Source organism: Aspergillus multicolor (assembly GCF_047715735.1).
Source record: "Aspergillus multicolor strain CBS 133.54 unplaced genomic scaffold BDW74scaffold_55, whole genome shotgun sequence".
NCBI lineage: Eukaryota > Fungi > Ascomycota > Eurotiomycetes > Eurotiales > Aspergillaceae > Aspergillus > Aspergillus multicolor.
Window position 1 is genome coordinate 40,424 of NW_027396006.1, and position 23,189 is coordinate 63,612.

At 53.0% G+C, this 23,189-nt stretch overlaps 10 protein-coding genes across 10 annotated transcripts; 5 read left to right on the forward strand and 5 right to left on the reverse strand.

Annotated features, from left to right (window-relative positions):
• Positions 1 to 1,513: 1,513 nt before the first annotated feature.
• BDW74DRAFT_184071 (uncharacterized protein) lies at positions 1,514 to 2,411 on the forward strand (the record flags this gene model as incomplete). The annotated part of the gene is made up of 2 exons (XM_073730700.1): positions 1,514 to 1,645; positions 1,701 to 2,411. 2 exons carry the CDS (start codon positions 1,514 to 1,516, stop codon positions 2,409 to 2,411), a joined length of 843 nt encoding a protein of 280 aa, XP_073577795.1.
• A 3,472-nt stretch (positions 2,412 to 5,883) lies between these two features.
• On the reverse strand, positions 5,884 to 7,733 carry BDW74DRAFT_184072 (cytochrome P450; the record flags this gene model as incomplete). Its single annotated transcript, XM_073730701.1, has 6 exons — positions 5,884 to 6,084; positions 6,155 to 6,283; positions 6,352 to 6,453; positions 6,536 to 7,297; positions 7,366 to 7,451; positions 7,499 to 7,733. 6 exons carry the CDS (start codon positions 7,731 to 7,733, stop codon positions 5,884 to 5,886), a joined length of 1,515 nt encoding a protein of 504 aa, XP_073577796.1.
• A 1,127-nt stretch (positions 7,734 to 8,860) lies between these two features.
• BDW74DRAFT_189542 (uncharacterized protein) lies at positions 8,861 to 10,477 on the forward strand (the record flags this gene model as incomplete). The annotated part of the gene is made up of 4 exons (XM_073731996.1): positions 8,861 to 9,299; positions 9,382 to 9,762; positions 9,799 to 9,869; positions 10,012 to 10,477. Exons 1-4 carry the CDS (start codon positions 9,126 to 9,128, stop codon positions 10,475 to 10,477), a joined length of 1,092 nt encoding a protein of 363 aa, XP_073577797.1. The 5' UTR covers positions 8,861 to 9,125.
• Positions 10,478 to 11,075: 598 nt separating this feature from the next.
• Positions 11,076 to 12,164, reverse strand: BDW74DRAFT_189544 (carbon-nitrogen hydrolase family protein; the record flags this gene model as incomplete). Its single annotated transcript, XM_073731997.1, has 1 exon — positions 11,076 to 12,164. One exon carries the CDS (start codon positions 12,162 to 12,164, stop codon positions 11,076 to 11,078), a length of 1,089 nt encoding a protein of 362 aa, XP_073577798.1.
• Positions 12,165 to 13,057: 893 nt separating this feature from the next.
• BDW74DRAFT_184075 (transcription factor domain-containing protein) lies at positions 13,058 to 15,663 on the forward strand (the record flags this gene model as incomplete). Its single annotated transcript, XM_073730702.1, has 8 exons — positions 13,058 to 13,129; positions 13,202 to 13,284; positions 13,352 to 14,215; positions 14,268 to 14,319; positions 14,383 to 14,549; positions 14,596 to 14,751; positions 14,802 to 14,973; positions 15,034 to 15,663. The coding sequence occupies 8 exons, from the start codon at positions 13,058 to 13,060 to the stop codon at positions 15,661 to 15,663; spliced, it is 2,196 nt and encodes a 731-aa protein (XP_073577799.1).
• A 340-nt stretch (positions 15,664 to 16,003) lies between these two features.
• BDW74DRAFT_189545 (uncharacterized protein) lies at positions 16,004 to 17,628 on the forward strand (the record flags this gene model as incomplete). Its single annotated transcript, XM_073731998.1, has 3 exons — positions 16,004 to 16,054; positions 16,107 to 17,559; positions 17,603 to 17,628. 3 exons carry the CDS (start codon positions 16,004 to 16,006, stop codon positions 17,626 to 17,628), a joined length of 1,530 nt encoding a protein of 509 aa, XP_073577800.1.
• Positions 17,629 to 17,721: 93 nt separating this feature from the next.
• BDW74DRAFT_189546 (uncharacterized protein) lies at positions 17,722 to 18,284 on the reverse strand (the record flags this gene model as incomplete). The annotated part of the gene is made up of 2 exons (XM_073731999.1): positions 17,722 to 17,937; positions 17,979 to 18,284. The coding sequence occupies 2 exons, from the start codon at positions 18,282 to 18,284 to the stop codon at positions 17,722 to 17,724; spliced, it is 522 nt and encodes a 173-aa protein (XP_073577801.1).
• Positions 18,285 to 19,107: 823 nt separating this feature from the next.
• Positions 19,108 to 20,316, reverse strand: BDW74DRAFT_189547 (uncharacterized protein; the record flags this gene model as incomplete). Its single annotated transcript, XM_073732000.1, has 3 exons — positions 19,108 to 19,598; positions 19,680 to 20,183; positions 20,250 to 20,316. The coding sequence occupies 3 exons, from the start codon at positions 20,314 to 20,316 to the stop codon at positions 19,108 to 19,110; spliced, it is 1,062 nt and encodes a 353-aa protein (XP_073577802.1).
• Positions 20,317 to 20,814: 498 nt separating this feature from the next.
• Positions 20,815 to 21,914, forward strand: BDW74DRAFT_189548 (uncharacterized protein; the record flags this gene model as incomplete). The annotated part of the gene is made up of 2 exons (XM_073732001.1): positions 20,815 to 21,373; positions 21,453 to 21,914. The coding sequence occupies exons 1-2, from the start codon at positions 20,834 to 20,836 to the stop codon at positions 21,912 to 21,914; spliced, it is 1,002 nt and encodes a 333-aa protein (XP_073577803.1). The 5' UTR covers positions 20,815 to 20,833.
• Positions 21,915 to 21,968: 54 nt separating this feature from the next.
• Positions 21,969 to 23,019, reverse strand: BDW74DRAFT_164069 (uncharacterized protein). Its single transcript, XM_073726201.1, has one exon. It carries the CDS (start codon positions 22,908 to 22,910, stop codon positions 22,254 to 22,256), a length of 657 nt encoding a protein of 218 aa, XP_073577804.1. The 5' UTR covers positions 22,911 to 23,019; the 3' UTR covers positions 21,969 to 22,253.
• Positions 23,020 to 23,189: the final 170 nt, after the last annotated feature.

Consider the following 23,189-nt stretch of genomic DNA (forward strand, 5'->3'; position numbering starts at 1 on the left):
TAGTTCTGAGCTTGAGACTGGAACTGGATATCCCCTGTCAACCTTTGTACGGGATCTGGGGATTGGTCTTGACGAGGCAAAGGAGTTGATGTTCTGGGCGCCCATGACCTCGGCGGCGCATAATGTTTTCCTGGCGGCGGGGTTGAAGGGGTGGGGGGAAGAGGCTGATGCTGGGGTTGTGAAGATCTATCAGACGGATTCTGTGTCTGTGGCTGGTAGTGCATGAGAGGTTTACTCCTCTCTGTGTTGTTTATTTCTTGGATGATGATTGAACATTTCACGTGGGCGTATTATATGCAGACCAAATTCACGGCTGCACGATTATCATACTTGCACCAAGCCGGATCCTTGGACCTTGGACCGGATTCTTCAGTGTCTCCTTCTTATCAAGTATCATCTATGCAATAGTGATGAATGACTGCCAGCGTACTGCAGGCGAATAGGCCACTTGTCCTGAAGCTCCATATTCATCTCAATAACCATATTAGACTACCTGTAAACGATGGCGTTGAATCCTCTCTCAATCTTCGCCGTTGTCCTGTATCCAGGTAGTCGGTACCAAGATAGTTTTAGGAAGCCCAGATGTCCTGGGCGAGTAATGTGGATGATACCGAGGTACAATTACCATAGTTAAGGCTTCTCGCTTTGCTAGGTGTTGCTGCCGTTGTTTCAGTGGAAAAGACGTCGGGTAATGTAAATGAATAAAGTGCTGCGTATGCTTTATTCTTTCAAAAAGCCCATCTGGTGATATAATCTTGGGTAGAGGGTGTCTATGAAATATATACTTATAAGGATAGTGATTGATCTCGTACCCGCGAACTATGGTGCTGGTAACAATACCTACCAATAGTATATTTGACCTATTTGAATAAAGTAGTACTGTCCTTCCATTGTGAAGGCTGGATGTCCACTTGCAGCCAGCAAATAGAGTGAACTCTCCTGGAATGACAGAAGGCGCCATTGCAAAAAAGGATCTAGAAGCGTCTGGAATCTTCAATTGTTCTTATCTGACCCACTAATCTCGGCCTGTGTGACAGGTTTACCCAGGGCATTCAAATCAACGGGGCTCTGAAAGAAAGCAGAAAGCGGGCTGCAGACTTCTATTGGTGACCTGGACAATGACCGTGATATGGCGCATTTACACCTACCTATTGTTGAACGGTGAAAGACTCCCCAATGGCATTATGCTTAGGGCGAAACCAGGCAGATGGGGTTTCTCGACACAACCACAACATGATTATAAGCATTGATAATGCAAGGTCACAAAGCGTGGCCGCATTATTATTGGAGTAAATGTCAACAACGCTGTTCCGCGGAGAGAAAGAACCACAACCAGAGAATCAAGAGCATGTCAAGTACAGATCCGGCTATATAAGCAACAATCATGGCCCGATACTGACACTCGAACAGAGAACCATTCCACTGCACACCACCAGTCCGTTTCTACCATACCCAGCAGACCGTTTTCTCCTTCCATCAACACATACTAGAATTTCTCCCAGCACAAGACAATATGGCGCACTCTTCGCGTCTCGCGGCCCAACCAGCTGCCGAAGCAGCAGATGTCCTGGAGACTGCCGGCATTGACTATGTCTCTTTCGGTTGGCTCACCGTCGCCCTCCTTGCGCACGACTGCAACTTTGCAGTAAGTACAACACCCTAGGTATACACGTGCCCCGACTCTCTAACAAGCTCTCTAGGAAGTCGAATTCATCGTCCGCGATAGAGACCTCATTGCAGCCCGGGAGCCTCTCGCCGACGCAGGGTTCCACCTCTGCACCGACCAAGTCTGCAAGGAACTCCACGACATCCGCCACCCATCCCCGGACCTCAACAGCCCCGCCGAGCTGTTCAGAACGCACCGCCCGAATAAACACCACCTCCCCCCAGCAACCCACATCCACCTCGACTTCCACTACGAAGGCTGCGACGTGCTGAAGCTCTACAAGAAGAGCAGCCTGCTCCGCTGGATCCCCGTGCTGGAGGACGACCCGCGCAATAATGATCCTGCTCTGGTCTGGCTCGCGAATGACCCCAGGCTCCCTGCTGCCGCACGCCAGGGCTGGAGCTGGACCCACCTGGGCCCCGTGCGGATCCTGAACCCGGCCTCGTTCTGCGAGGTCCTGATCATGCTCCTTTGTCGGGACTACGGCTCTATCCAGGGCCGTGAGTTCGTCTGGCGTGGGATGTGGGAAGAGCTGGTCAAGAGTTGTATCCACGCCCGGCTGAATCGCCCGCTGAGGCCGGATTTCAAGGAGCTGTGGGATGCTGCGGAGGACTTCTTCCTGCGGCATGTTCGGTCGCAGGCCCCGTTGCCTAAGCTGTGTGACCTTCGTCGGCGGCTGATTGCGAGTGGCGAGATCCTTGCGGATGAAATTCCTCAGATTGATGAACTTCGGCTGCATAGCTAGGTACCATAGGGGAGGTGCCCTGCGGAAGAGAGAGGTGGGTATGGTTGTTGGTTTCGCTGATTTGTTGTGATTCTATCTATAAAATTCCATAGCGAATGACTCTATCTGTCTACTTATCATTAGTTGTTTCCCTGTTTCATTTGCCGGTCTCTTGTACTTATGGTACTGGACCGTGAATCAGATCCATGGATGACGGATGGTTCTTATCACCATTCACAAAAATCTACTACTTGCTTAGGAAGTATTAGCTCACGCTGTAGCACGTAGTCTGATAAAGCACCGGGGCCTCACTGCAAATGAGGCTGTTGCTTCTGGTTGGGTAGAGTGTTTGCTCACGAACATAGCTTGGTACACAATGCGCAGTACCCGAAGGAGTAGCAGAAGGATCCATCCACCATTGTGATTTCGTTGTATATGAATTGTTCGTCTATTTCTTTCTCTAATGCTGCAACTGTGAGCGCTTTTTAGTAAGCGCGATATTTAATTTTTCTGTCGTCTTCTCCGTTTCCCTGCCATTCCTAACCAGAATCCATCCTCCTCCACCGTCTCGCGTCGCTGATACATTCCACCACTTACGCAAACCGACCATCACCGATTTCCTGTCTCCGGTTGTCAAAAATATGACTCCTGCCATGAACGATCCACAGCCGCAGTCCAGCATATGGGCAGTGATGCAAGTCCTCTCCCGCCTACGGCCTTTGGAAAATGCTAGAGCTACGGTATTTAGATCCACACCGATCAACAAGTCAGTCATAGGCGTGTCTTCGGGCATGGATGTGCGTCCCTCCACCCCTTCCACTCAGTTTTTGTGTCCTATGATTGCTTGAATGACCTTGACACCTCCTCTATGACTAGGAAATACACGCGTTGCTTCATATTCCTGTTCCCCCCCCATCGGACCTGTCTTCTGCAATAGCCCGTATAGTTTGGAACAATCCATAAGTCGCTTGGCTATGAAATGGCGAGAGAATGTTTATGACGAGCTGCAGAAACTGCCGGGGTGCCGGACAAACACCTGCGACGAAGAATGGCGGCTGGTAGGACCGTTGGGTGTACGGTGCGAACAGAGTGATCTTCAAAGGGCTGGATATGTGAATTCCTATTCATGGTTACTGGAATGTTTCTTGCATTGACGTGAGGGTCGTTTTTAGGCTTCGCATATTGACGGCGGCATGCCAGCCATTTCGGACATAATGGAGGAGAAGTCGGTCCCGTATGCCAGGAAGACGGACGTTTTGATCCTTGCCATCCAAGAAGTCGCTTTTGCATTGCCCACCCAGAACCAAAGTCTCAAGTGGCAGGCTATTGACAGCCTAGCCCTGGAGTTGGTTTCCAACGCCACTTCAGGAAAGCTTGACCTGACGGCAGATCAAAAGAAGTTGGTCTGGCAGGTCTTGCACAGCATGGAGGGATCGGGCTATTCAGTCCCATGGTGGAAATCCAGTCTGGGGCTCAAAGATGGCTAGGTCGTGAAGGTCAATCTCTGTTAGCTTGTGCGGAGAATGTTCCAATTTTTTTATCTCTAGCTGGCACCATAGCCATGATGTGATAGGTAGACAGCTATGGCTTTTCCAGTCGTATGATTTACAGGAAGAGTGCTTTGCTGGATTCTGGATAGTAGTTAGTCATGTAGTAAACGAATGCCCTTGTGGAAACAGTAAATCAATCGACAGCGTGGACTATGGTAGACGTAAACCCGGCATTCACCCAGCGCATCCGAACAAGTCCGGCTTCCAAGACAAGCGCAACAGTTGACATGGGGCCTACCTACTAATTACATACTGCAGCTCGCATATACCTGACATTCCGCTAAAGCAAGCTGCTAGGAGAGTAGAGAGTAGAGTCAAAACAAGACCCAGGAAATGCAGAGCATATCCCGCGTCCGATCAACCTGCTGCTGTCTGATGGCTCCGAGCTATTTGAGGACTGCCCATCAGACCATGGCAGTAAGGGGCCTTCTCATTAAACTGCGTATCGACCCAACTGACCCCGATCTTCCCGTTTCGGCACGTGTGGGCAGTATTCACTTTACACTTGTAGCATACTATGATCATGTAACCGCAGCCCATCCCAGCAAAATGCTACCAATTGGTGCGCTCCTACATCTAGGTAAAGAGGCTACATAGTGCTCAGTTTTAGACCATGCGCTTCACCGAGTACAATATACAACGCTGGAAAGTCAATCCGCATCCCTCTTTATTTTTATAACAAGATATTGCTTTTCATACCTACGGTAGTCTTCCTGTCCTTGTTGCTTGGATTTGGGAATCGGGCCCACGAACAAGAGGGAGCTATATTTGGGACCTGAATCTGCGCGGTGCTTGGACGAGCCAGATAAGATGTTAGATATATATGTGGGACTGTGGAAGGTGTGGTAGCTGTGCCTTACGGTTTAAATGTTCAATGTCATGAGGCATTAAAAAAAAAACGGACCTTCTTAGCCTGAAATTTGACAGGCCGTATGGTTTGATACAGGACCTAGTCTGCGATCTCCGTATATCACACAATCATTCATGAGCAACGCTTATGACTTGAGGTAAAATACATATACCGTATACCCTTGGGCTAACCCTAAACTAAGTGCCACCCAGACGCCAGTAATGGATTTATAGAAATGTGAGTATGGGGCATATCGTTTGCGCATGAGGATTAGTTACCATACAGTATCCACCTATAGCCGGACCGCTAGCTGCAATGTCCTAGTCAAATATACCATACCGTTTGGCGAACCCGGTAATCCTTCATGATTAATTCCTCAAAGCGGCTCCTGAGTATTAGCAAGACTCGATGCTCTACCGGTTCTTGCCTCGGCTTTGCCAATATAAAGCTTGAAAGGAAAAGAGTAAGTACATACGACCACAGGGTGTGGAGAACAGGGCTTCCCGTCCGCTCAGCCGTACTTAAGCCACACGCCGGCTGGTTAGTAGTATGGTGGGTGACCACATGCGAATCCCAGCTGTTGTATGTTTTTGTTTTTTAACCATCAATTGGCCTGTTCTTCTCAAGGGCCGGGGAAAAGCAGAGACCAGGAAACGCAAATAAGCTGAGACGAATACCCTATCAACACCTTTTTCTATTCTCCTCTCTTAATCGTGATGGATAGAGATAGGGCTAGACTTCTTGTTAGTATATAACATCCAATGAAGTTGTTGATGCGGTATCTCTACAATTGTATCTCGAAGCATACAAAAGTCCGATCCCGACTGCATATGGCTGTAAATGCAATGCAGGAATCGGCCCGGAGATCCCGTCCGACGCGCGCTGTTGCTAGCAGCCAATGAGAGACTACCAGCGGGGCGGGATTCGGGCTGATCACCGATTAAGGTTAGCGGCCCGAGGCACACGCCGAGGCACGGACAGGGGTGTTGAGCTTTGCGAGTTATTTACTGCAGGACCTTGTGTCCAAGACGTACCTGACTTTGTACATTAAGAAATAGTGTTATGAGATCTGGTATAATATGGAAGTAGGTCTCTAGACAGCCACCCTTTGCTCTCTCCTCCGAATCCGACACGGCCACCCATACGGCACGGCCAGGAACCGGTTTTCAAAGCGCCACTCAGCCTTGGGGTCGATGAGCTCGATGTCGTAGTCGCGGAGGACAGTCGCAAGGACCTTTGACAGCTCGAACTGCGCGAGGTTGCGGCCGGGGCATTGGTTGTAGCCTGCGCCCCACTGTACATGGATCAATTGTTAGTAAGTTGATTGTGAATTTGGTATAATGGGGAGGGAAAGCAAGACGCACGTGGATCATAAAGTAGTCCATCTTCTTGGTGTCGCCGTTTAGCCAGCGCGTGGGGTTGTAGCTGTTGCAGTCGGCACCGAAGATGTCCGCGTTGCGGTGGATTACCCAGGGGTGTACGCTTAGGATAACCTAGTGCGCATGCCTGTTAGTCTCGTCCCAAGGTAGGGGTCGTAAAGTGTTTGTATATGGAAACTTACGCCTTCGGGGAAGTATCGTCCCCCAACAGTCATGCCACCCTTTGGCGAGATGCGAGGCAGGTTGTGGCAGACGCCGGGGTGGAATCGGTATGCTTCTTTCAACTAGCCGAGCAAACAGTGTCAGCATTTCCATAAATTATTCCATGAGCGAAGAAGAAGGTATTATTTTGGACAGATGACTCACGCAAGCCTGCAAAAACGGCAACTTCGCCGCCTCATTGTACTGAATAACATCCGAGAGCTCCCCCCTCGCCTGCGCAGCATCAATCTCCGCCTTCGCGAGCGCCATGAACTTTGGGTTCTTGAGCAGATAGTAAATCACCGCCTGCGCCGTCGCACTAGCAGGCTCCGCGCCAGCCCCGATATTCGCAACCGCCGCGCCAAAGATATCCTCCTCGGCCATACGCTCCGGATGCTCCGCGCGCATATCCAGCCAGCGCTGCATCATGTCATGCCTAACCTCGGGGTTATTCTTGCGGGACTCAATGGCCATCAGGCAGGTATCGAAGATATGGCTGTTTGGTTGCAGACCCAGCCGGCTAACAAGCGGGTTGCCAAGGGTGAGGTTATGGAACCAGACGTAGTTCCCGATAACGCTGATGTAGTAGACCAGGGACGCGGTATTCGCGATCGCGTGTCGGATGTCAGTGCCTTCTTGCAGGAACCCGAAGGATTTGGAGAATGTGACTTCGCCGAGCACGTCGAAGGCGTAGAAGCTGAACCAGTCTTCGAAGTGGACGGGGGCTCCGGAGGAAGCGAGCTTGTCGAGCTGGGCGCTCAGGATGGTCAGGCATTTGTCGATGTAGGGTTCTGTCTTTGTGATGTTGGATAGCGAGAATCCAGCCGAGAGGTTGCGCGTTTTGTGGATGTGTCGCGTTGGGTCGAGTTCGGACATTTGGTTTACGTAGCGGTAGTCTGGGAGTGAGAAGACGGAGTAGAAGTCGCCCTGTTAACCGTGATGTATTAGCGCTGATGCCTGTTCTTATGTCGACCCAGGGAGAAGTTGTTTCGTACCTTGACCAGATTCGAGTGAAGAAGCTGCTTGACGGCATCGGGGTGCGCAATGCTGACTTCGTTCTCTGAGATGCGGACAAAGTCGCCTTGTACAGTTAGACATGTTCTTCGTCAGTATAATGCAGTGGCATACCATGTTCCTTGTGCAGATCAATAATCTTTTGCTCTGTATGTCCCTTGATAACATGGTACACCTTCCAGAGACTCCCAAACGAAGCCCAGAACGGCCCAGGGACATCACGAATAGGCGAGCAGTACCTCCGATAAAACACACGCACCGCAACAGCAGCGATGACAAACAGCGCAAGCCGATGCAGCTGGAGGAACGATCCGACATGATACATATCAGACGGATAGAGATCCATCATCTTCGCCGACGAACTCATCGTGACGTGTCTGCCTGCAGTGACACCCGAATTTCTGCCTGCAAAACAAATGGAAGAACGAAACACAAGCAGAGGATATGTAAAATGACGAGTCGACTGGACTGGGTGGGTAACCAGGCAGGAGATATGTCAACTGCCAGTTACCGCAGGACAGCATGACAGCGGCCCCTCCCGCGTGGAGTGACTGCTCTCCCTCTGCAACGTGCGTGCGCCGTGCGTCCGTACTTCCGCATCCCGTCCACAGCCCATATGGTCAACCTCGTGAGTGGCAGCGTTGCATTTCGGCGCGTGGAGGTCTCAAATTGAAACGGGCCAGGACTGATCGGCCGAGACTGAGTGGGGCCCCCGCACACTGACACTTAACGGCGTGGGCCATAGCCCGCTTAGCGAGGGGCTTCTCGGGGTTTGACAGTCAGAAGTTGACAGGTAAATCCAACAGGAAGATGCCTGGAGATTATTGGGCACAATTGCATCTGAGATCTCGCTTGTAACCGAGATACGTGCTTGGTTAATCCTTAAGCTTTCTTCGTAGTTCCCAGCCGTTTGGATGAAAGAAAAGCCAGACAGACCATCTCTCGGCGCCCGCTTGATACGGTTAAAGCCGGTGTGGGCACTGGTCCCACCGGTCGAGACCGCGCCTGGGCCAGCCGCTATCTCCAGGCTACTGCGCGCTTTGACAGGGATCTATACTGGGCTCTTTCCTAACGGAGCGAGGTGCTGGCTCCGCCCCTGTCCAGGCTTCTCCGGAGCAGCCGGTGAGCAGGGATTATGGTAGAACAACGTACGACCGCGTGGCTTTGATTATTCCCACGTTTCTATGGGGAACATTGCATGGGTGAGAACTGCAGACGTTTTTGAGCAGGGATGTTTATTGCTAGCCTGTTACTATTGCAAGGGGGAGAACCCAATAGAGCAATGTAAAGCCCGACCCGAAGCCCTCGTTTCCTTCGTTTGCCCCGGTTTTACTACTTGGCGTGCCCCAGTGCTGCCACTGTGCCTTGATGCAAAGGACAACATATGAAAGGTACCTTGCGCCCAGACCGAGGTATCCATCGCATTCTTAGTCTCCTACAGCTTCAGTCCAATGTTCTTAACCCAGAGAGGTAATTCAACGGCCAACCTGCATAGCCAGTCCCACTCTCATAAGCAAGTGTGGTCTGACGAGTCAATGCAAGGGGCGGAGCTCAAAGCGGGATGACATTGAGAATCAATAAACGGGGCAGATGGATCAATTCGTGTTGGATTCTATTATTATAGTTGACACAGCGCAGGACTTGCACTTATCATATCCTCCCTCTTGCGCCGCTCAGAACGCCTCACCTCCTGACCGATCCTCCCGCTCGAACATCAGTCAAGCCCATTGGAACCCATGCCATGTCTTCAGAACTCACGCCTGCCTACCTGGCAGAAGACCGCAGCCGGCCCGCCCTAATCGGGATCTGGGTCGTCACCGCGATATCGGCTATGGTCGTGATTGTGCGGCTGTACGCGCGCAGAGTCCTCATTCGCGGGCTGGGCTGGGATGACCTTTTCATCGTGCTTGCGCAGGTACGTCGCTGAACCAGTCTCTCGGGATTCTTAAACTTCACCTCATAATATCCATTGCTAACCATGGCTTCCGTGGCTACAGCTAGTAAGCTGGGCAACAATGGCCCTCTGCACACAAATCCTGCGACACGGGTCCGGCCGGCATCTCAGCGCCATGCTCCTCGAGGCCCCAGAAAGCCTCGTGAAAATGTACAAGTGGCTGGTCACAACACAAATGGTCTATATGTTCAACCTCTGGCTATGCCGAGTCTCGGGGTTAACATTCTACGCGCGCCTCAATCCAATGCCGCAATTCATCTTCTACCTGCGGCTCTCGTTTGCATTTGTGACCGCCGTCTGGGTCGCGCAGACGCTCATCATTGCGTTCCAGTGTATCCCGCTCGCGGCGCTGTGGGATCAGAGTATTAAGGGACGGTGCATTGGTTCCGGCGTGACGTTCATTTCGACGGGGGCGTTGACCATCGCGTGCGATTCGTTGATTTTGTTACTTCCGGTTCAGATTGTTATGGGGTTGCAGGCGAAGACGGCGAGGAAGTTGGCGCTGTTGGGAATTCTGTGTTTTGGGATCTTGTGAGTCTTCCTATCAACCTCTTCTTTATTCCTGCGCGTTGCTAATCAGCTGTTTTGTAGTGCCGTTGTGTATGTCCTCTTTATCGCTATCCCAATTAGTTTACAACCATTGAAAGTTAGCTAATACAATTGTGATGTCTAGAACATCCGTCCTCCGCATGATCTCCATGATCGTCGCCGTCGAGCACGAAGACGACGCAACCTGGTACTTCTCCCCTGTGGTGGCCTGGACCTGCGCCGAAGTCAGCGCCGCAATTGTCGCTTTATCTTTACCCGCCCTGCGCTCCATATTCGGCTTCCTCAAGGAACACCGGTCAACGAGGGACCAGAGCAACTCATATCCACACGCATCCTCAGGATCCCGCGGCATCACACTCGAGTCCGTGTCCAAAAGCAGCACAAAACAAGCGCGCGTGTTCCACGGCAGCGGGATCTACGATAATACGGTTGATATCGGGGTTGCGCGGAGTCCGAGTCAGGAGGTTCTGTGGGATGGGTATGAGAATGGGACTGGAAGGGAGTATGCCGCTGCGAAAAGAGGGAAGGGGAGTCCGAGGGAGATTAGGGTTACCGAGACGGTGGATGTGGAGGTTGGCAGAGGGGATTGATCATGGTTGGGAATTCATTCTCTACTTTCTTTTGTTATAGATACCTACAATACATTCTAAAAACAGTATATTGGTGCACCTTAAAGCTCTACCAACAGCGAATAAGTTGACCGAGCCCTAAAAGACAGGGGTAGGCAGTAAGCCGAGCGGGATTATGTTAGGATGATACTACTTAAAATATGTATCTGCGGCATTGTCATTTTGACCTCGGCTTAGGGATAGGACGGGTAGGACCGACCACTAAGTTATCAGAACACCCTCTTCGCACATAATATTCTCGGCTGCCAATGGATGAAGTCTGGAGTTTTGAATGGTGCCGTATTGGTTCTGTGTGCAGTAAAGACCAGCAACGTCCACATGGACGAGAAGGAGTTATTCTGGTGCGTTGGGAATGGATCCTGAAGAATCACCTCTATAGTGAGCCTCCATAGATTGGCAAGTATGGTAATATGGTATTTCTGATATTTCATGTACAGAGAATCCTGGGAATCAACCGCTGAAGGCAATCCTGGCCAATACATACCACAATCCTCCTAGCCAAAGAGTTGCCCACTTTCGCCGCAAAGCTCTCTATCAGCTGCCATTTTATAGTCAGTCCTTACTCAACCACTCCCCCCTGAACGAGCAACTCTTCCAGCGGCACATGCGTGGACAGCAACGTCTTCCCACTATCCGGCGCATGGTACGTAGTCCCCGTAGGCGCATCAGGATTCGTCCTCACAACATAGTGCTTGGGCTGATCATCCACAAGCAGGCGCAGCAGATCCGGACGGGAGTAATGGCCGACCGGGTCCGTAAGGTGCTTAGCGTAATCGATTTGGTCGAGGTCAATGTCGCAGTAGATGAGGCCGTCAAATTTCGGATCCGTGAGTTCCGTAAGCTGGCGCCCATCAGGCCCAAACACGGTCGCACTGCCGCCGCCGCCCTCGCCCAGCATGAAGCTTCCCTTGCTCGCACCGGCCTGACCCTCGCTGTTTAGCTTCGCGCCTCCTGCGGAAAGGGGCTGGTTGGTGACGAGGACGTAGACGCCACCTTCGAGCGCATAGGCCCGGCTTGCCGTGACTTCGTTCGCCTCGCGAGTGACGGAGTATGGCTCTGGCCCGCCTTGATACTCGCCGTTGAACGGCCATGCGGCGACGTGGACTTGCTCGCCCTGGGCGTAGGTGTGGTATTTCAAGAGCGGCTGGAGGTGCTCCCAGCAGTTGAGCATGCCGATTCGGCCGAGGGGTGTGTCGACGACGGTTGTCAGTGAATCACCAGTAGCGTCGCCGAAGAGGGTGCGCTCGACATGCGTGGGTTTCGTCTTGCGGCGGTGGAGCAGGATGTTCCCGTCGGCGCCTATAAGGACCTGGGCAAGGTACAGGCTTGCGCCTACGCGCTCACTGAATCCGAAGGCTACGTAGATGGCATTGCGGGCGGCCGCTTGTCGGATCGACAGCATCTCTGCTCCGTACGCGGAGATGCTGTTCGCCATGTACTTTTGCACGAGGGGGATGTTCTCCTTGTAGTTTCCGGTCCAGAGGAAGTTGGGGTATCCGGGGACCCAAACCTCGCTGAATGCGATGAGGGAGGCGCCGTTGCGTTTTGCTTCGTCAACTAGGCCGATGGACTTGGTGATGGCGGCGTCTTTGTCGAACCAGCAGGGCTCGGCCTGGCAGATGGCAGCTTTCCATTGGCGGATCGACATGGTGATCGGTCAGTGGTTGGAGGACGGCAATAGACGAGTGTGATTGTGAGATGAGGGAAGATGGACGAGCATGCTCAACAGACATCTGGACAGTATTTGTACCTCCGGCTCTCAGGCAGTCTATCCGCTCATCTCTACCTGAACACTATATGATACCGTCAGTCAAAGAGAGTGAAGATATCTCGGGTAAGCATTTACCGTGAGCAGTTAAACAGAATCATCTCTATCGCAGATCACCTGTCGTTATCTCCCCGCGATCTCCTCAGTGGAGCTGCAGCGATCTTTCTTGGGGTTGAGATACGGCTGGGTAAGCATTATCCGGATAACGCGTGCGATGCCATGACACACCAACGATCCCGACAAGGCTTATCAAAGAAGAACCTCACCAATTTAAAGCGAGAGCCATTGTATCATAGCCTATAATCACATTGAAACGTCAATCGAGGTCATGGAGTTCTTGCTGGTGCTTATCAAGACTGGGGCGGTCAACCAGAGCCAAGATCAACCTGCTCACGACTCCATTGCCATTGATGGTGAACTCAGATCGAAGTCGCAATCTTTTAAGATATTTCTCCAGCGGAGGGACCGGCTGCTGCGTCATGGGCCAGAGATGGGCCGGTGGAAGGCTCGACCGGAGGCTCAATGCTAGAGCGCCAGTGGCGGGGAAGGCGCGATAAGCTATAACAGATCTGTTACATAATACATGCTAGCAGCCAATCGTACGCTGTGTATATCGTATTTACAATGTCATATTACCGGGGAAGGGGTGACGGATGCGAAACACTCCAGACCCTCATAGGACTTCCAAGTTCCCTCACTTTCCTTTCCACAACCCTGGCCGCGACCATTTCAAGCAAGAATAATATCCGGCCATTGCCAGACTGTCAAACAGGATGCCCCAGAAACAAGGTGGACGGCAACGAGTCTCGCTCGCCTGCGAGGAATGTCGGGCAAAGAGAACACGCGTAAGTCGGACCCCTACCTGAGCAATCCCGATAATCTACGATTCTGCGGAATGCTGAGGGACCAGAGCCTAGTGTGATGGAGCGCAGCCCGCTTGTGGTTCGTGCACGAAGAAAGGAACATCTTGCGAATATAAACATGAAGAGAACAAGCGCAAGTTAGTCCTTGCTCCTCTACCTAGGTACCCCGCCATCTACCCCCACTAAGACACGTCCGATCTGCAGGCCGCCCAGTAAGCGCTACGTGGAGTCGCTCCAGGCACATATTGCCCTGCTCGAGGAGCGGCTCGTTGCATTAGGCCAGACAGTTACGCGACTGGAGACGGGGCAGCCCAACACCCAGCTCGAAGAAGAGATCCCAAATCCCGCCACAGCGACTGGAGAATCCATCTGCCCATCAAGAGATCCCATTGAAGAGCTGACTCGTCTAGCAGGGCGGCTGAATATTGGCGAAGACGGTCGACTGCGGTACTTCGGCGCCCAAAGCAATTACCATCTGCTGCATGGGCCGCTCTACAACGAGACTACGCACTCTGTTGATAACTGTCAGAGCATCGGACTTGAAAGTGCCACACTGCTCGGCAAGTCGGTCCATGTGCCGCGGGAACTTCAAGACCATCTCCTTGACCTCTACTGGCGATGGCACAATCCCGGGCTTTACATCATCCATAGGGAGTCCTTTATGCGGGACTATGAGCGTGGTGGCGTGGGCGCATTCTGCTCGCCGCTCCTCCTGTCTGCCGTCTTTGCGCTCTCCTCGCGCTTTTCCGACCGGCTCGATGTCCGGTCTGACCCAGCAGACCCGCACTCAGCTGGCAACCATTTTGCAGAGCAGGCCAAGATCCTGCTGATGTATGAATGCGAGGCGCCGACCACGACGACTGTCCAGGCAGCTAGCTTGTTGTCTCTTCGATGGATGTCGGAGAACAAAGAATCATTGGGGTGGTTGTACATGGGTATGGCTACCCGGATGGCCTATAACCTGGGTCTCAACCTGGACTGCTCTGAGTGGGTGGCTGCTGGGAAGATAACGGAGCAGGATGCGCAAGTCAGGAGAATTACATGGTGGGGGTGCTACAAGCTGGACAAGTATGCCTTTTCATCTTGGTATTATTGATTGTCACTGAAGTTTTCTGTCTAGGCTGTATTGTCTCGGACTTGGGCGACCAGGGACTACCAGACCCTCCGATATTGTACGCCGGCTCGAAAGAAACACAAGAGTGATTTATTCCTGACACTGACTAATCCCTCTCCAGACCTGCCTCAAGCCGACTATTGAGCAAGACGTCGAGTTTGAGCCTTGGGTGCCCCCTGCCAAAACAGGACATGATGCATCTGAACTTGGGGCACACTCCCGGACCATCTCGGCCATGCGATACTCCTGCGATCATTTGAGCTTGCTATCTACGCCACTTGAGACCCTGTGGGTGTATCCGCTCAATCTCCCCGTACTTCACTGACTAGTCAAGATACGCTCCTGGCAATAAGCTCACCCAGTCGGAAGCCGAGAGGATCGTTGCAGAGACAGACGTCGCGTTCAGTGCATTCTATCATGGCCTCCCAAGTCATCTGCTCCTGCCTTCGTCCCCTCGAGTGGCTGCCTTACCTCATATATACCAGTTGCAGTATATGCCCTTCACGCATGAAAAGCTCTTATCGCTCACCATGCCACCAGCATTCAATTCCACGTCTTTCAGATCCAACTCCATCGCCCGCTGATTCGCCGTTCAAAGTCAGGAGAGCGTGGGAATTTGTCAGGGCACCCGGATCCTCACCTCAAGGCGTGCCGGAAGTCCGCCGCAGCGATGTCGCGCATCCTACGCATGTACCAGTATCACTATACCCTGGTAAGTCACGCCCTTGGCCCACAAATGGCCTATGCTAACCTCATTTTTCACTCATACCAGCGATTCGCACCCGTTGTTACAGTCGTAAACACATTTACTGCGGCCGTGATCAGCCTAATGGATGCTGCCTCTGCAGACGTGGAAATCCAGCGCTCTGCCCTCCGCAATCTGCGAATATGCGTTCCTGCCCTTGAAGACATGGCCCTGGCGTGGATGTGGAGTCGGCGAGCACTGCGCGCCATTAGTTTGCTTGCACACGAATGGCTGGTTCCCCAGGCCGTGATGCTGTCACTGAACAAGACATGCTCTGTTCCGTTGCCGGCTTTGCCCAGTTCAACGGGTGCTCTGGAGCATACAGAGCGGTTCACTGCTCCTGTAATACCTTCAGACTCCTACCCCTTGGAGCAAAATACAGGGCCGACACCGGGGCGTGAGGCTGGCGATCACCCACCGGACGTGCCTATCATTCCGCTCGATGAGCGCGGTTGTATCCCTGGCGTGGAAGGTGGCTGGCTGTTCGACTTGGACGCGATGGGTCAGATCAACGGGGTCATCGATAGCACTACATTCAGCGATCCATGGCTCTGGAATGCGCTGACGCAGGACCCCTCGTCAGAAGAACAAGGATCGTCCTTCTCAGATGGACCGCATGATCTATGGCCTGGTCAATACCCACAACCCTGGTGGTGATGGCAACAGCCCTCTACGTATCTGATCCGCATTCTCGGAACAGCACTATCCTATCTATTTGTTAAGGCTTAATCTCCAGATAAGCTCAAAACCTAAGATAACAGATTAAGACCAGATCTTGTCTATCGCCTGGCTTTGGGGAATCTGGGTGAGCACTATCCGGCTGATGCGCATTGCCATTGGGTGCCAGTCGGCCGTCTATCGCCTCCAACCTCATTGATTGAGCGGCTGATCCTCCACGATTGATCTCTATCTATCGTTGATATACCTACATCTATACACCTCAGCTTGAGACTTTTCGAGGTGAGATTCATGACAAGTTCGAGTGACAGACCAAATCATGGCCATCATCAAACCTGGAAGCAAGCCCATCACAAGCTACAACTTCCTAGTGTGTATATTCATGCGTACCATCCAAAGTCCCTGACTAACAAGGTGCACAGATCATCGCATTCGCCACTTTCGGAAGTATTGCATATGGATACTCCGCCGCCATCATAGGGTCAACCCTCGGCCAACCCTCCTTCCTAGCTTACTTCGGCCTCGACACAGCCAGCAACTCCGCCGCATTGCAGGGCGCAATTAACGGCCTGTTCCAAGCAGGCGGCCTCGTTGGCACCCTCTCGTTTGGCGTAATGGCCGACAAGTCCGGTCGGTGTAAAGCCATTCTCATTGCTACTATCGTCTCCATCATCGGCGGCGCCCTGCAGGCTGGATCCGTGCACATAGCTATGTTTCTGGTCGCCCGCTTCATTACGGGCTATGGTATTGGCGGTCTCGTCATGCTCGTGCCCCTCTGGCAAAGCGAGGTTGCGCCCCCACACGCCCGCGGCCTCCTCGTCGGCCTGCATGGCGTCTCTATCCTCTGCGGCTACTCGCTGGCCGCGTGGGTCGGGTTTGCTTTCTACTTCGTGGACATTTCAGGCGCACAGTGGCATACACCCCTGGCGTTGCAGTGCTTCCCACCGCTTGTGCTGGGTGTCGGCATCCTAGCCATTCCTGAGTCGCCCCGTTGGCTCATTGAAAATGGACACCTAGACAAGGCAAAGGCAACGCTGGTGCGCATCTACCGCCAGAAAAGGACTGGCCAAGGTCGTAGTATGGACGACAACAACGACGACGACGACGCATCATGCCAGTTCCACCAGATCACCGCGCAGCTGACCGTCGAGCGTGCTCTGCCCTCCTCCTGGTCCTCCCTTTTCACCGTCCCTGCCTACCGCCGCCGCACGCTCATCGGCTTCACCACCCTCCTCGCCGGCCAACTCACCGGCACAATGGTGATAAACAACTACGGCCCGACACTGTACAAATCCCTGGGCCACGGCGCATCCGCCAGCCTTGCCCTGTCCGCAGGATGGGTAACAGAGGGCGTAGTGTGCAACATGATCAACGCCCTCCTACTCGACCGCGTCGGGCGCAAGTGGCTAATGACAACGGGGCTTGTCGGCTGCGCGATATCGCTTCTCGGGGCCGCAATCATGGTAGCCCTGTATGGAGCTACCACCAACCAAGCCGGGAATTCAGCCGGCGTGTTCTTCCTATACCTGCACTTGACATTCTACGGGACCTGCATGGATGCGTCGACGTACGTATTTGCGTCGGAGATCTGGCCGACGCATCTACGGGCCAAGGGGGTTGCCGTGTCTTGTGCGGGATTGTTCGTGGGCTCCTTGACATTGCTGGAGGCCGCGCCCACGGCGTTTGAGACGATTGGGTTTCGCTTCTACATGATTATGATGGCGCTTACGCTAGTCTGTGCGCTGCTCTTTGCGTGCTTTTGGCCGGAGACGAAGGCGCTTTCGCTTGAGGAGATTGCGGTGAGATTTGGGGATGTTGTTGTTGTTGACTCGGGTGCTGCTGTTGGGGATTCTGGGGGAGAGCAGGATATCACCTGTGAGTATGAGGGCAAGATATGATGTACTGTTGTTCATACTAGGTGCAGCTAGTCAGTTTGTGTCCTGAGTATGTAAATGTTCACCCTGACAGTGTCTAGGTAATAAACAAGTCTGGTAGATAAACAACCTTAACAATCCGCAGGCCTTCCATGTATACCCATCACCCCTTCGTGAAATCCAACCTCCCATTCCTAAACGAAGCCCCCAAGTACCTCTCATGAACCCTCCACCCATCCTCCGTCATGCGGAGCCGATCAACAATCTGCCCAAACCACCAAACCGCCGGGAGCCCATCAGATCTCACAACATCCCGTCCCGCAACAACATCCGCCTCAGGATCTTCATCGCTGCCCCATCCATACCGAATCAGCGTCTCCTGATCCGCACAATCACGCCCCCATTCTCATCACGATCAACAATATGGTTCGTCGCGCTGCGTCCAATACCAGTGATGAAGAACCCGTACACCTCCTCGAAGAACCGCTGGAACTCGGCGTGTCCGCGGACCGTGCCGTGGCTGTGGTAGACGACGGCGTCGGGCAGAAATGTCGCGAGCATTTTGGCGTGGTTCCATTCTTGGAAGATGAAGTTGTGTCGGTTTATGAAGTCTATGGCCGTGCTGCGTTCTTCGGTGGTTATGGGGTTGGGGTTGGTGTTTGTGCTTGTGCTTGCTTGGGTGAGTGGGATTGGGGGGAAGTGGCCGTTTACGAGGAATGGTGACATTGCTGGGCTAAGTGTAGTACCATTAGTAGGTAGAGAGATGGATGGTCAGAGCACGAGTGAGAGACTAGGTAGGTATACCTTGGCTTTCTTGCTTGAGCTGTTTGTTGGTACGTCAGGGTTCAAATTTAGGACTCGTTCAGACTTCTTCAGTCGAATTTCCCGACTGCAACCTGCGGCCGAGGGTGGGTACTGAGCGGTACTATATCTGAAACCCAGAGCTTATATCATAGCGGGTGGTTCATGTTCAGAAAAATAAAATCTGTCTGGCGCGGCGTCCTAAATTCCTGATTATTGATATCATGACGTTTATTCATGTAAGCAGGAATCAATAAAACCTCGGAACCAACGAAATTGAAAGCCTGGGTCTTTTCAAATGTTCACTAATCAATTTCTCTGTCCCACAGTTGAGCCATCGTAACCTCGGCTTTTGTCTGCTACAACAGTGATTTGTGATCAGTGAGCATGAAAACCATGCAGGTAGGTTAGACACTTCAAGCACTTGGGAATTTGAAGGATTTTACTTATTCATCTGTGGGTTTATCTATCTCCTCTTCCTGACCTCGAAAATTGCTTTCTGATACGCCATTTACGCGAGCAATGGGCTGTCAGGGCTCGCCTTGAGAATGAATTTGCCCTAGAGCTGAAGATTTATTGCTATCTGTTACTACATACCTAGGTAGGGTAAGTTTGGCGCCTTTTATGAGATACCTAATCCCAAGATTGGGTCTACATACACCCACTCCCCATTGACCATTACCTACTCCCTGGATCATTGAACGTCAAGGTATCTATGCCCGGGAAGCTCTTCATCACTAACCAGTGCCTACCCCCGTTCCACCCTGTCCTCCCCCCTAAGCCCCTCTATATCCTTCAGCACAGCCCTCCTCCTCCCATCATACCCCTTAAGCCGCATCCAAGCCTCGAGGCTCGGAATCCTGTCTGGATGAATCCGATCTAGCATCGCCATATCCCTCGTCGCGCCCCTCCCCTCACTCCAATACCGCCACCAAGCCGTGAAGTTCTCGCGCCACGTCATAAACGACTCGTCGCGGCCCTGTTCATCCGGGCGCACCGTCCAGTTCGCGTAGGCGCCCGGGTACGGCTCCGCCTTGGGGAGGTACTCGTCGAGCGGAATGCGCCGGTGGAATCCCTTGATACCCGTGACTTTTGTGAAGGTAGCCGCTATCTCGGTGAAGGAAACTTGCTCGGTCGCGACTTCGAGATCGAGTCCTGCGGATATAGATGGGTTATCGAAGATCCAGAGCGTGTAGGCGCCGATGTCGTCGAGGGCTATGAGGGGGATTTTGCCGTCCGCTAGATGTTGCCCTGGTTAGCTCCTCCTAATAAAGGGACTAGTATGCCCTCATCTCCCCAACTTTCGTCTGAAAAACTCACCAGCCGGATTCTCCCACACAAACTCCACTCCTTCCTCCCCCTTCCGTTCCTCAGGAACAAACATCCCATCAAAAAGCATATCCATATACGGCCCCGTCGTCAGCAGACTCGTCACCATACCACCCGCTTGCTGCCCATGACCCAAAATCAGATCGCCGATCCGCCCCTTGGCATCATTATGGCCCCAGTGATACCTTTCATCCCAGCCAGCCTTGCGGAGCGCATAGTCAGAGTTCGCCCAGACGTAGTGGCGGACGCCGTGGTGCCGCGCGATCTCGTACGCGCGGATCCCGTAGAACAGCTCGCTTTTCTCGCCCAGCGTGAATCCGTCTAGGTTTACCCAAGCGCCATAGACGCCCCGGAAGGCAGAGTGTAGATCGCGCTGGTTGTCTTGGGAGCCTTGGTGGAGTGTGACGTGTGGTAAGGCGGCTAGGGCTTTGGCGCGGGGGGAGGTTGGGTCGCGGGTTAGGACGCGGACGGCGTAGCGGTTTGTGGCGGAGAGAGCTGTACCTCATGAGGTTAGATGGGAGATATCGGATGCTTGGGAGGTATGATGGTTGGGATGCGTACCCTTGACGACGGGTGAGCCTTGGGCACCAGTGCCGCCGATGACTAGGATCAACTTTTTGTTTTCCATGGCAAAAGCAGGATGTGGCTAGCTTGAGATATTGACTAGGGATAATGCTGCATGGGCGCTTGTTTGGGTACAAATACCAAACATACCTTTATATCATTAGGTAGGACCTGTATTTACCGCGGCTGCCATTGATTTGTTGAATCTAGACCATTCTCTGAGAATTGTTGATGTAAGCTGGTACGGATGATTTTGCTGATTAGTGATCCCAGGGCGAGTTATGTTGACGACCTGCCAAGAAGCATACAAGCCACTCGTATGCACATTTCGTGTACTCTCTCCATTGGCGGGTTAGTGCCACACTCTACGGCGTCTTACGAAGAGTCAACGAATCAATGTAGGCAAGCGGGCAGGTCTAGGTAGGACCCTGCATTGAAATCGTAACCTTGAAGCGACCTACCTGGGTATTTATACCCCCGTACGTGCCCTTGGAGGGAGCCAAATTGCTATTGATTCGACCTAACACCAACTACTACCATACTCATCCCAAGGCTCCAACCCTACCCCCACCGCATTCAAAATGTCCAAACTCATCGTAGTCACCGGCGCAACAGGCCTCCAAGGCTCCGGCGTAATTGACGCCCTTCTAACCTCCAACAGCGACTGGAAAATCCGCGGCGTAACCCGCAACACCAGCAGCACCAAAGCCCAAGCCCTCGCTGCCCGCGGCATAGAAATGGTCTCCGCAGACTTCGACGACGAAGCGAGCCTGGTCCAAGCCTTCACGGACGCAGCCGCCATCTTCGCCGTAACAGACTTCTACGAGCCCTTCGCTACAGGCATCGGCCCCGAAAAAGCAATGCAGATCGAATATGAACGAGGTGTGAAGCTCGCGCGCGCCGCGGCCGCGACTCCATCCCTGCAGACGTACTTCTGGAGCACCCTGCCTGCGGCGCGGGAGCTTACGGGCAGGGAGGTGCAGGTGCCGCATTTCGATGCGAAGGCGGACGTTGATGCGTATATCAAACGCGACCCCGTGCTGAATTCGAAGACGGTTATCCTGTTGACGGGCGTGTATGCGAGTAACTTTGCCTATCCGCCGTTTACGCCGGTTTACTCGGTAGGAGCCGCTACCCTATACCCTTACCTCCAGTCACCGTCATGCACCGCTCAGCTGACCCAATTCATCACTACTGTAGAAGCCAGCGGGGCAATACATCCTCCCCCTCCCCGCGTCCTCGTCATCGTATCTCCCCTCCCTCGGCCCGGTGACGAACATAGGGGTTACAGTGTCCGGTCTCCTCCAGCACCCCTACCCAGCCGACAAAGTCCCAAGCGGGCCGAACGGCACCCGATACGTGCACGTCACAACGGGCGCGTATGAACTGCAAGAATACTTCTCCAAATGGGCGGAGATCGCAGGGAAGGGGAAGCTGGCGGTCTTGTCGGTGCCGTTTGAGCAGTATGAGGCGCTGCATGGGATGTGGGGGACTGAGCTGGGCCTTATGATTAGGTTCTTTGAGGTTGCTGGGAAACCGAGGATGTGGGGGACAGCTGGGAAGGGCGATGTTATGGTTGATGCGAGGGAGTTGGAGGGGGTGCGGGGGAGGTTGGTTACGGCTGAGGAGTATTGGGAGAGGGAGGATTGGAGTTGGTTTTAGGGTTTTGATTGGTGGGCTTGAGGAGTTGGAGTTGGAGTTCTAGGTTGTTGTTTGTACTCTGTGGCTTTTCTTTATAGCCAAAATGGAATTCATCAACTCGTTCTAGTTCAAACCATTTTTCGACAACAAGAGATGGCTATCATCACTTTGGCATAGATACCTTCCATCTATCCCGGCCAGCGCAAGCAAATCAGCCTTGAACCGTGTACAAAGGCTCATATCACAGTAGAGCTTTTCTTGACCTCTTATCCTTATCCCCTACTGCTCGCTGCCAATCACCATGTCAAGACTGGCATAACCATCAAATACGTAGTCTTGACAACCACACCAATTCCCCCCTCAAACCCACTCATAGCTCAGCACCGGAATCTCAAAGGGCTCCGCAGTACAAGTCGCATTAAAGAATGCATCATGCACACAATCCAACTCAAACTCCACCGAGCCAGAATACGTAATCTGGCTGCCATTCGCACAGGTCAACGCATGACCCGAACCAAGCACATAATCCATACGACCCGTCGAAACATCCTCATTGCTGCTGCCATAAAAGCTCACAATCCGTCCCTGCCCGCGATCTGCATACCCGCAGTTACTCTCGCCATTCCCGATATCGTGCACGCGGTATCCGATATACTGGTCGCCACACGACAATCCATCCGCGAACTCAAAGCTCAGATGCTGCGCCGGCCCGTACCCCCACGGCTCGTAGTTCGGCATGCCCGTGTAGCATACGTTCACCCAGCTGCCGCCTTGCGCTTTGCAGCCGGCTTCGCCGCCGTCGGGGGAGCACCACCCGCCTGTGCCGGCGCAGAGACACCCCTTGGTCGCGATGTCCGCGGCGTTGTGGATGCAGTCGAGGGATTTGGAGCCGTTGTACCAGTTGAAGGTCGTGACTTCCCAGGTTGGGAGGGGGCAGCCGGTGGGTGGGGTGATGGATTGGGAGGTTGCGGTGGTTGTGAGGGAGAGGAGGGCTGTTGCGAGGGTGAGGAGGGCCATTTCGGGATGGTAGGTAATTGTAGATCTGATTTGAGTCTTGCTGCTTGTGTGCTGCAGTAGAAGAAGAGAAGACGGCTGTCATGCAGGAGTGCGGTCTTTATACCATCGTTCCTGCCCAGGCGTCCAATGCCGGGAACATTCCCGACAAAATAGCCTGATCCATGACTATTCTGCAGGTAAGCATTTAGTCAGGCTGAGAATGAAACACAGCTAAACTGGTCACAGGCATCGCCGATCTTGGCGCGCGATCTATCTCGGCGCTTGCATCGGACTGGCGCC